The 12,198-nt window shown below is 43.9% G+C and overlaps 1 protein-coding gene across 2 annotated transcripts in view; it reads left to right on the forward strand.

Moving 5' to 3' along the window:
* The window catches only part of LOC136428308 (uncharacterized), a 110,866-nt gene extending 98,668 nt beyond the window's left edge, over positions 1-12,198 (forward strand). For both annotated transcript variants that reach the window (XM_066417708.1, XM_066417709.1), the window contains 9 exons: positions 131-7,686; positions 7,981-8,250; positions 8,467-8,628; positions 8,876-9,043; positions 9,305-9,401; positions 9,758-10,227; positions 10,447-10,707; positions 10,984-11,070; positions 11,356-12,198. In XM_066417708.1, the coding sequence (XP_066273805.1) occupies positions 131-7,686; positions 7,981-8,250; positions 8,467-8,628; positions 8,876-9,043; positions 9,305-9,401; positions 9,758-10,227; positions 10,447-10,707; positions 10,984-11,070; positions 11,356-11,445 (9,161 nt within the window). In that variant the 3' untranslated portion in view covers positions 11,446-12,198. The remainder of the gene's footprint in view (positions 1-130; positions 7,687-7,980; positions 8,251-8,466; positions 8,629-8,875; positions 9,044-9,304; positions 9,402-9,757; positions 10,228-10,446; positions 10,708-10,983; positions 11,071-11,355) is intronic.

Genomic DNA, 12,198 nt, shown 5'->3' on the forward strand with positions numbered 1-12,198 from the left:
TTCTGTCAGGAAATTCTGTAACACATACACATGAGAACAAAATGATATGTAATACACAATGTCAACAGCACCTATGAATTCAAAAGATGGAAATCTATGTGAAGCTGATACCAGCTCCCTCCTATTACAGGAAACACAACCACGGGACCATGCAATGGCTTTGGCAAGTGTGATGCTGGAACCGGGGCCTGCAACTGTCCAAGTAACTGGCAAGGCCAGTCATGTTCAGAGTGCAGTCCAGGATGGACCGGTATGGACTGTTCACTAGCTGTGACATCATCCCTGCATGGACAAACTGCAGTTGCCAAGGTCTTTGGTGCAGGACATGTGACCAACTTTGCTGCCACAAGTTTTCTCTACCAAGGTGTTGGGGACAGATATCTCCTGATGTCTGCAAACAAGGCTATTTCCATTCAAGCAACATTTGTCACCTGCTACTTGTCTTACAGCTGCATCCAGTATCTAGGGATTCAGTTTGGAAATCAGGCTGATGGTTTTGTGACCTTGTTAGTGTCAGTATCTCGTGAGGACAATGGCAGACTAGTGTCCAACATCAATGGATTAGAACATGTTCTTGACAATGATGTTGAGTTTGGCTTGTCTGGCTTTACACTCAGAAGGTACTCTTACTTTGAACTAGGCCTTGAAGGACCAAGAAATGTAAGCGTTACTGTGCGATCGAATGGAAAGTTCCTGAGTGTTGATGTCATGATACCAAGCAACCTGTGCAACTCCTTCATGGGCCTTCTGAGTGGTCATTGTGATCAGCAATCAAGTGAAGTAAGGAATGACTTTGCTAAACCATGGCCTCTGATCACCTCAGCTGAAGCGTGTTTGCAAAATTACACAGTACAGCAACCCATGCCACTGTTGAATATTGCATATGACCTTGCCCTTGAACCTGCCCTTAAGAACACGACCTGGAATGAAACAGATGAGCTCACTCAAGGTTACCTGCAACAATACGGTGACCATTGGACTGTGCCTGATTGTGACAAAGTAACCTCTATTACAACTACACAAGGCATGACAGGGGGATACAGTTTGAAATTCAACGATGCTGCCTTGTTTCCCGAAAACCCATTCTTGTTCTTAAAGAGCACTGACTTAACCATTGAAGTCATGATCAAATGTGAAAATGTCAGCATCTGTGGAACAGTGCTTTCCTATTCGTCCAGAGAAGTGTTTTCCTTAATGATAAATGAAACCGTTCAGTTACATCAGGGCATGCAAACTTTCAATACTGGGTATGTACCACCCACAGACAAGTGGATCAGAGTAACCATAGTCTATGAGCATGAGCTGGGAAAAATCAACATCTACATGTTCAATATGAGAGGGATAGTGAAACGTCAAGAGTTCGACATAGCAACAGGTATTTTCGACAACGATGGAACCTTTGCATTTGGGCAATGGCAGGCTCCACTTGATGGTGTCGGTAGAGTACCTCATGAGCCATTCTTTGGAGAATTGGATGACCTCAGAATCTGGACCAAGGCACTTAGTCCCTCGGTGACCATGCAGTCATGGGACTACTCCATCCCTCCATCTAGCCTTGGCCTTGCAGCATACTGGTACTTTGATGAGGGACAGGGAACAAAAGCAGCAGAAGTCAGCTCTGACAGCACCCTCTCCATGTTGTCCAAACCCTGGAACTCCCCACATTGGAGCCAATCCAACATGCCAATTCTGAAACGTTTCGTGGATCTTTCAATTGGACTTGTAGAATTTGACCACCATGACACTAACTTGAAACAGCAAGTGGACACAATGTGTCTAAACCTCTTGCAGTCGCTATCCCCTGATTGCACACCCCTTGGAAATGGACCACTTCAGTTCTACCACTTGGCTTGTCTCAGAGAAGTTTCTACCACAGGTGATATCATTGAGGCCTCCGAGGTCGTCTCCCACTATGCAGATCTGTGTCACTCTTCTCTTAATCTACAACAATGGCCAGGGAAAGGATTGTGTAATGACCAGGCATATAACTTACGACCTGGCACACAATGTGGCAGTGGGTGTCTATTTGGTGCCAGCAAAGCAGATCAGTGTGCATGCTATCCTGGTTACTATGGTCAAGACTGCTCCTCTGCCTGTCCTGGAGGGTCAGACAATGCCTGTTATGGACATGGTGTGTGTCAACACACTGGATCGTGTGTCTGTGAGGACAACTGGGAAGGATTGTCGGATTGTAGCTCCTGTACTGATGGCTGGAATGGAACTGACTGCACCATTGCCGTAATGCCTTTGATAACTTCCACATCTGGAGTAGCCACAGTCACAGCAGCATCCTACTACACAAACTTCAATGGTCTTGTGTTTACCTTCCCTGTACTGGGTGAATTTCATGTTATTCAGTCAAACAGAGTTGGTGAGATCTTCAACCTGCAGGTGTATCAAAATCCATGCTTCTCAGGTTCAACCTGCCCAAGTGCAGTTGGCCTCAGAATCAACCAGGCAACCTTGGCCATCATTGGTTCCATCACCAGCAATGGAAGTACAAATATCTATATCAATGGACAACCAACACCTGTCCTAACAAAGCCAGTTCAATTAGGCTATCAGTGGTGGATCACCTGCCCATCAACATATATGTACATCATAGAAGGACCACTGATGGAAATCCAACTCCGAACCATAGGCCAACATATCCAAATCTCCATAAAGGCAGATATTTCAATGTGCAGGCATTTCACAGGGCTGCTTGGCAGCTGCACAGTACAGGAGATTCATCCATCCATGTCCACTGGGGAAGTAACACAAGAGCTCATCAATGGAGAACTGTCAGAAACTTGGAGGGTCACTCCTGAAGAGTCACTGATCCTACACAACAACTATACATTACCAATACTGTCTGGCGGAGAATACTGCTTGTCTTTTAACAATGCAGGAAGTCTCACTCATCCGATTCATGGGGTGTTTGCAAGCAACTCAAGCACTAGAAGGCTATCTGAAGTCACAATTGATTTCATGATCAAACCTGCTACATGTGGAGGGACAATCCTTGCATATGCACATCAGAACACCTTTGCAATCACTAATGACTGCCCAATGAAAATTTTCTTTGGAAAGACAGTTGTCGAAACCCAAATCTACAATGAGATAGACTCGTGGAACCAGGTCAGATTTATAATCAAAGCTAACAAGCAAGTCACTGAACTCTACCACTGGAAGGCTTCTGGACATGTCTCAAGACAGGAGATACCCAACCCTGACCTTTCACTGTTTGTAGATGGTGGAATTTTGTCCCTTGGGCAGTGGCAGCCATCGCCTGATGCAAGTGATAGATTTCCAAACAGCAGCTTCAATGGACTCATAGAAGAATTTAGAATCTGGAAACAACACTTTCATCCTTCAACAATAAAGGAAACCACCAACCTCAACCCTGTTGCCCATGCATTCTCAGGTGCTTTGTCTGCTCTATACAAGTTAAATGAGGGAAATGGTGACATGACTCATGATCCCATACATGGAAACCACATCAACCTACCAAATCCACCATGGCGGCGACCACAATGGACGTTCTCAGATGCTGAACTTCCTGTGCTCCAAAGATCTGACACCCTTCCCCTCAAGAGCACATTTGTTGACAGGTCATTGGAAACACAAGCAAAAACAATCTGCTCTGTGTTTTTGTTGTCAAGTACTATCCTTCAACACTGTCAGAGCTTAGGAGACAGTGCACCACAGCTCTTCTATCTAGCATGCCTGCAGGACGTGGCACTAACTAGTGATATCACAGCGGCATTTGGACCAGCAGTTGCCTTTGCTGAATATTGTGATCAGATCCTCAACACTAGAGGGACAGTTCCTCAAAGCCTTTGTATCCTTGCTCAGAATTACACCACACCAAATTGGTTTGAAAGTACTTGTACTGGCTGTGCTTTTGGTACAAACATGAATGGAGATTGCCAATGCCAAGATGGCTTCTGGGGTTTCAACTGCACAAACGAGTGTCCAGGTAGTGGTCTGACACCATGCAACAACAATGGAGTTTGCAGCAATGATGGAACATGTGCCTGCGAGCTGAACTGGTCTGGACACAACGACTGTGGCACTTGCTCAGATGGCTGGATTGGCAGAGACTGCTCTGTAGTCACATCAACTACATCCATCACCTCCCAGTTGCTCCTTTATGGGCAGATCCTAAGCTTTGGTACATTTACCTTCTTTGATGGCATTACCATTTTCGGACATCAAGAGGGTGCATACCTTCTACTCAGTCACATGCATTTCCACTTCTCCTTGACCATTCGTGAAGTCATGTGCGTTGAAGTATCGGGAAGTATGTCATGCTTTGACAGCATTTACATCACATATGGAGGAACTGAAGTTATGATACTGGCATCCCTACTGAGCACTGATGGTGGTACAGGCCACATCATTGTAAACCAACAAACACAGCCAGTGGATCACATGATGGTCATTGCTGAGAACTTCCAGATCAGTCGCGAAGATGGAACAACCTACTTGCTGTCATTCAGTGCCATTGACGTACACGTATCACTTGTTGTGCTGAGCGGACACCTCCATGTGAGTTTGACTGTACCCGCCGCATTCTGCCATGATTCATTGGGCATGTTTGGCAACTGTGGGGATTCCACCCTCGATAAGATACTAGCCGCATCATGTTTGAATGAACCTGTCACCTGCACTCCACATATATCACAATCAGCTGTGGATGCGTTCCTCGCTGGATATGAAGTGCCTTTCTACATCAATGTTACCAATACTGAACATGTGGTCCCTGTCACTGCAGCAGGCTTCTGTTTATACTTCGAAGACAGCATCATAACCTCCAGGCCTCTCCATCAATTTCCCACTGCAACTTTCACATTTGAAATGCTGATCAAGCCTATCTCTTATGGTGGGACAATCCTATCCTACACAACATCTCAAGTATTTGCCATCCTCAACATTGCGACAGGAATTGAAATACACAGTGGTGTAACAGTACACACCACAAACCTTGTGCTGGAACTTGGAGTGTGGAACCAAATAGCCTTTGTGTGGCGCCCTGAACTGAACTTGCTTGAGTTTTACCTTTTCAACGCAGAAGGCCAGGTGAGCATCAATGCATTCTATCTAGATGCTGGTGTCTTCAATGGAGGCGGTACTCTTGCCTTTGGTCAATGGTATGCAGGTGGCCTGGACACAGTACCCGATGCAGCCATCTCTGTATTTGTCGGAATGATTGACGAGATCCGCATATGGGAGGGACCAGTCAACCCATCCATTGTTGCAGCAAACTGGGGAGTGAACGTGAGGCCAGGAGCCCCGGACCTCGCCATGCTCTGGTCTCTTAATGAGGGTAAAGGCGAAATTGCTGGAGAGTCAGAGAGTGGGCAACATCTATATTTCCCTACTCATAATCACCCAACCTGGGTTGTTTCTGATGCTCCCATCTCAGGAGAACAGGATTCCCCAAGTCTTGTTCTAGACCCATCAAGTACAGATACCAGTAACTCCTCTTCTAACAGTACATCTCCAGAAGATGCCGATGAAACATGCAGGGAGTTGATCTTCTCCACACCATTGAGACAAGAGTGCTCTTTGCTCACTAACAGCACATTTGACACCTTTTACCAACTGTGTGTCATGGAAGTAGCTCTAACTGGAGACAGAGAAGTTGCAGAGACTGTTGCTGAAGCACTGATTGCCTACTGTGATAACGTTCTCGAAGGGACAAGTATTCCTGACAACATACTCTGTGGTGACACCTGCCCTGCTGCCTGCGTATTCGGGGAGCAGCTACAGCCACATCCCTCCACGTGCCAGTGTTTCCATGGTTACTGGGGCACAGACTGCTCACAGCCATGTCCAGGAGAAATCATCAACACTTGTGGCAACCATGGAATGTGCAATGTCAACAGTGGAGACTGTGTTTGTGAAGAAGGATGGGATGACAGCAGTGCTTGTATACAATGTGAAGTTGGATTGGTTGGCTCAGACTGCAGCGTTACACAGCTCAACACAACAGTAAGGCCAGCAGGTCAACAGACCAGCATTGGAGTTTTCACCATTTTTGGTTACTTCCATGTTACAACCTTTGACGGAGCTGCATTTGAGCTCATGACAGCTGGTGCCTACTCTGCATACATATTCAATGGTTTATCAGTGCAGTTGTACGCAGTACCATTCCCGAACATGTGGCATGTGCAGGTCATTACTGAAATATCAATAAGCTATGGTGGTCTCACCATCTCAGCCTCATTGTCATCGGTTACCAATAGCCAAATTGTGGTTCAGAAGAACGATGGACAGGGATGGCAGAGTGTAGTTGTTGGCACAACATTTACCCACCAAAGTGTTACAGTAGAGTGGATCAGCTCTGACATAGTGGAAGTAACCTACCAGTCAACTACCGTGTACATTGTGATGATTGCTGACATTCTATCTCTGGGTATTCTGGCACCTAAAGACGAACTCGCCAGTGGCTTGTGCGGTCCATTTGATGGGAATCTGATCAATGACTTGACTGACTTGCCGATGGATCCTGCTGATATGATGGCATTCTTGGACAGCGCTCTATCACAGCCATACTTGGAAGGAACTCTGGGGCCTGAACACAAGGTTGATACACCAGACAACCATCTACACCTGGTGCAAACTACAGTTGGTCTGACCACTGGTTATCTCCTACATGTTGATGGCAATCATGTCTACATCGAGAACATTGGGGACATTGTTCTCCACCAGCTGACAGTTGGAGTGTGGGTCAAAGTCGATGTCACCACAGCTACACACACTATCTATGTGGTCAGTGCACAAGGGGGAGAGATCGCCCTGCTTGTTGTCAATGGCCACCTGGAGATCTTTTGGCAAGGCCAGACTTTCACGACAACGCTTCAGATGACAGCAAGCATCTGGACATACGTCTGTGTTACATGGAGAGAGTTTGATGGAAGACTAGAGCTGTTGCAATTCTACGGAGGCAATGAGTACAGCTTCACCCACACTGTGGGAACAGTGGGGCAACTGACACTCAGTGGTAGTGTAAGCATCGGACAGTACGTTGTTGCAGAAATCACAACACCTGGAAGAGATTTTGTGGGAGATGTGGACAACCTTATGGTATGGTCTTATGTCCTTCCTCGAGATGAAATCACAGAGGTTAGTACCACATGTCAAGTGGAGGAGAAGCCTGGTCTTGTGTTCAGTCTAACGCTGGATCAAGGGCACGGTCAAGAGTTTTCTGTTGACATCAACACACCATCAACAAAGTCTTCTAGAACCAGGACCAGCACCCGCGTGGCTTTGGTTCCAGCAAATTCACCACCAGAATGGAGACCCTCTGACGTGCCTGTGGACTGTGACCCTACTGACAACCCTCCTGACAGTAACAACACTGTCAAAGATGAGGCAGTGGATATTTGTGATGACCTTTTCTACACTGGCATCCTTGCAACTTACTGCCAAGATCTGGCAGCTGCCATGACGTTCTACCACCAGGCCTGTGTGCATGATGTGTCTGTAAGTGGGGACATCGGGCATGCAAACGTGTCAGTGAATATGTTTGCTCTCCACTGCAAGACCGTGCTCAACTTGGATGAATGCAAATTGGAGAATTACTTCAACTTCTGTCGGGAAGAGGCTGAACCAGAATTCCCACTGTGGGCCATCATAATCATCGTCATCATTGTCTGTCTGATTATCTTCATCTGCTGCCTGTGCATCATCATTTTTGTAAGTCGTTATCTTTGTTTCATTTAATGAGTTAAACTTTTCAAATGTCTACTTTAAGGCAGGAGAGGTGTTGATATTCATTACCAATAGAGCAGGATCTATTGCATACATTTAAGCTTTGGGTATGGCTGATGGTAAATATATAGATCCAACTTTTTCATCAGTCGTAGGAAAATGTTTCAGTGGATCAAAGAAGTTACATCTGGCTCCTGTAGGTACAAATTGTCCTCAGTGTAGTACCTTGATACCAGACATTTTCTGAAGAGCAATTGCCTATGTTGTATTTCAATGCAGGTAAAGAAGAAGAACAGGAAAAGGAAAGCAAACATGTCTGTTGTTGACCTGGCTTACGTCATAAACAACCCTACATTTGAGGAGCTTGAATGGGATGAAGATGACACCCGGAGTGTGCGTGACAGGAAAACAATAGTGGAGACCATGGCAGTCGCACCGCTACTGAAACTGCTCCCAGATCCTCTGCGGCAGAGCTGGGTGGGGGAGGAGGGAGAACCGAGGTTTGGAGAAGAACCAGAGGAAGATGGACCATCTAAGATGGGAAGTAGGGTAAGGAGATCCATATAGTTCTCAATCTAAAAGTTATCTTCTTTAGTTCCCATAAGTTAATCTTCAGTTTTCTTGAATTTATTGTCAATTCACCACTTAGTTCCAGGTGGCCACTATCCCAAGTAATAATCAGACTCATCAGAGCGTTAAATAATTATGGTATTTTGAATGAAGTCGATTCGCCAGAGGACTGATTTTTACTCTGTCTATGATTAGGTAAGTCTCAGATCTAGAGATGGTGCTTGCGGCACTGATGACCCACATGCATCAAGTAGTGGGCAAGTACCCAAGCGGAAGAAGCACAGAAAGAGGAAAAATGAGGTGGAGGAGCTTTGTCTGCCAGAGCCAAGTGGGAAAGTTGTCCTTCCTCCACTAAAGGTGAAGACCATGTTTTTATGTTAATTGAAAATTTAGTTACTTGAATGACAGGTGAGACATATACTGGTACCAAATATGCCGAACCACTAGGCATTCTTTGGCAACTATGTCTAATGTTCTCTTCACGCATGGACTCATTTCTTTCATAATAGTAAACTTGATTATTGGATTTTCAAGCTTGCTCTCATCATGTAGAAATGAGTCAAATCTTTGCCTAAAAGTGAACTATTTTTATTTGTCATGACAGGGTATGGAAAGAACCGGAGATGATGACATTTCAGACATGAGTGGACAGGCATTTGGCTCTGCAGTTTCTCTTCTGTCAAGGGACAGTTCACGTCAGCTCCTTCCTAGTCAGCAGCCACCTCTGGGAAAATCTCCTGTTATGTTTGAAGAGACTAGGTTGGACAGTGAGGTTAGATCCATTCTTATGTGTATGCTGTAGCTGAATGTAGCAAAAAAAAATTGACCTATGATAAGGGTTTTATTACACGCTTTACGAATGTCCTGGATTGCTAGCTCATGTAATATGATCATGAGATTTTTTTGCAACGTGATTTCGATTGGCCAAAGGCTTCTTGACAAGTATTTTCATTAAAATTTTTTGTACCTTTAGGCTATCAGCATTTTAATGCATGAAAGCAAATATCATAATGATTATACTGCATCCCTACAGTGTGCTCCATCACCGTTTACCCTGCCTCCACTACTGTCAGCACCTGAGGAGCCAACAAAATCAACAACCATCCTTCCCCCTCTAACCGATGGCAAAGGTTAGCGTTAGGCTAGCAAATAAAGTTATAGTATGAGCAAATGCAATCTCTCTTTTTTAGTTGTCACTCTAGTATATGTATTAAGATAGATCCGCTAATACTTTGCTGTAATAACTCTACTTACACAACTCCCCATTCACAGCCTGTGCTTTGATACTCTAGTTAGAAAGCAGTCAAACTTTGATGGATTTTTCTCGTTCAAAATATGATAAAAGATGATTCTTACATTTTCTAAGTACATGTAATGATAATTTTAAGAGACAAACTTTGATACTATTTTTACTTTGCTGGCACAAAATATCCTTCATGCATTTGTATCTATATTTCTCATCCAACGCATTCCATATTTTTTGCAGAAGAGACCACCTTGAGCTCCAAAAGTAAAGATGGCACCCACGATGCCCCACCTGTAAGACCAAGGAGACGACGGTATAAGAAGAAAGAGAAGGGAGAGTCTCCTCGGAACCCTGCTGCCCAAACATGCGAGACAGAAGACACAACTGGTTTACACAAAACTGGAATAGAAGAAGTTGATTTACCAGAAGAGCTTCCAGAGATAAGAAAAGGTCATCCAAAGATGCCATGGAAACTGCCAGCAATGCCGACAGACCGCCCAGGAACTCCCAACAGTCGACCTTCAAGTGCGACATCCAGACCCAGGTCAGGGAGAAAGGTAGCACCAGAAACAACTGTGCTGGCCAGCTGGCCACCTGGAAGTGAGAGGAGCTCCCGTCAGCTTCCTTCACCACCTGCAGAATTCAGTTTTAGCTCGAGACCACCACAACCAGCAAAGATGGTAACAGCATGGGATATGTCATCAGACCAGGTAATGCAGGTGTACATATCTAACCAGTCTGAACCCAATAACAAAAGTCACAATATGTTTTTATGAAATTGAGTACTAGGCTAAAGGCAACTAAATGAACCAAAGCATTATTTACTGTTTTTCTAAAATTCAAAAACAGTTGTAGAATTTATACAATGTATGTTAAAATGATGATATGTTGTTTTAGTAGCATGATGAATTTGGTTGTGTTTACTTTAGCCGGGCATAGAGATGGACAACATCAGAGCGACCCAAGAGCATGCCCTCCCACCTCTAAGAAAACCACCAACGCATGGCATGTCCTCTCCATCACCCACAAAGAAGCCATCCAGGAGAACAACCTACAGTAGCCCAGTGTTACCGCCCGATCCACAACTGTTTGGGGCCATACCTGAAAAGAACTCCCAGTCAAGAAGGCTGACTATTGTCGCTGGCACCTGTGCTCCAATATCAGATGAGGAGGAAGATGATGATGAAATCGTAAGTTAGGAGCTTTTGCATTTTTGCATGATTGCATTTTTCCTTGCAATTGATACAGGGTCTGGAAAAGTGATGCTGCAATTGATCCCATTTGCAGTAAATTGATTACATCTATTCTAAATGTCAATCAAAATATGTCTCGCATCAGTGAGTTAGATTCACATATTTATGGAAGGTCTGTGCACTGGAATCTGTTGCGAGTCACTGTCATGCCATATTTTGGTAACAACAAATCCACTTCTAAATGTCTTTGATACATGCTGTATGTTTGGGCAGATCATACCAGTTCCCAAAGAACAGACCCCTGAAGAGAAAGCCAGAGCGGTGGAGATAACAACCAGGGAGATGCTACAGAAGAATGAGGTAAAATGACTAGACTGTTAGGTGCACAGCTTTTCCCAAAGTACGGTGGGACCATTTAATGGCAGTTTCAATCAGTCTATTATTCTGCTTGAGCTGCTACACTACATTTGACCTCTCTTCAAATGAAGTGGATAAGATGTATTTTTGTCTCTCAGCGGATAGTTTAGCTCTACATTTTCAGCTCAAGAACAGTAGTATTTTGTATACTGTATGTGAAACCTATGGACTGCAACATTTGACTCTTGTCTGCATTTTTATTTTATTTTTTGCTGTCTCTTTAAAAAGGCTCGCAAGAAAGCCAGGATGCTGCAAGATCGCAGCTCGGCATGGCAGAGCATCTTACAGCCTCTGGACAGCGACGAGGAACTCGTTTAAGAAGCCGACCAACCAGAGAACCTGTAAACCTTTAGCAATTAAGTACCAGGTATTTGTATGAAAAAGAACAATGGCAACCAATCGATGAGGAATTTCTATCAAAAGTCAGCCAAAAAGGAATGTATGAAACAGTCATATGAATAAAAACCATTTAGTTACTTATACACTAAATACAAAGTTGGATAAAGGCTTTTTGCATTCAGTTGGATCATGGATTTGTCTGAGAAATGAAAAAGATGATTCTACTTAATTCATTTGCTGAAACAATTTTTGAGTATTACAACCTAGTTAAAGCTTAGTTAAGAAGGAGTGATATATATGTTAGAAAAGGTTTTGACAGTACATGTAATGGTTTGTGTTCAAATTATAGATAATGTGCCAAAGCCTATGCAGTTGCCTTTGGTTGCATAGACTAGAAGTTGCAATGAAAAATTTGGTTGCTTTTTATGTACTTTTTGTTTTGTTTTATTGTGTTCGTAGACTGGTCTAAAGGAGTGCAGTATTCAAAAGTATGCATACTCAATTAATTTCTAACTGATTGATCGTAATCTAATGAATCATAGTGTTTAAGTCAATTTTGCAAACTTTGCATGAGCAACATATGGGTAAGGTTATATATAACCCCAACCAGGAAAAAGCATGTTACAATTGATGTATGTTTAAATCTTTACCCTTGATACACTTAGAAATACTTGTCAAGGATTGCTGTGTGTTCTTTTTTTATCTTTATTAAACTTTTTGCAGTGGCTTACA

Source organism: Branchiostoma lanceolatum, chromosome 2 (assembly GCF_035083965.1).
Source record: "Branchiostoma lanceolatum isolate klBraLanc5 chromosome 2, klBraLanc5.hap2, whole genome shotgun sequence".
NCBI lineage: Eukaryota > Metazoa > Chordata > Leptocardii > Amphioxiformes > Branchiostomatidae > Branchiostoma > Branchiostoma lanceolatum.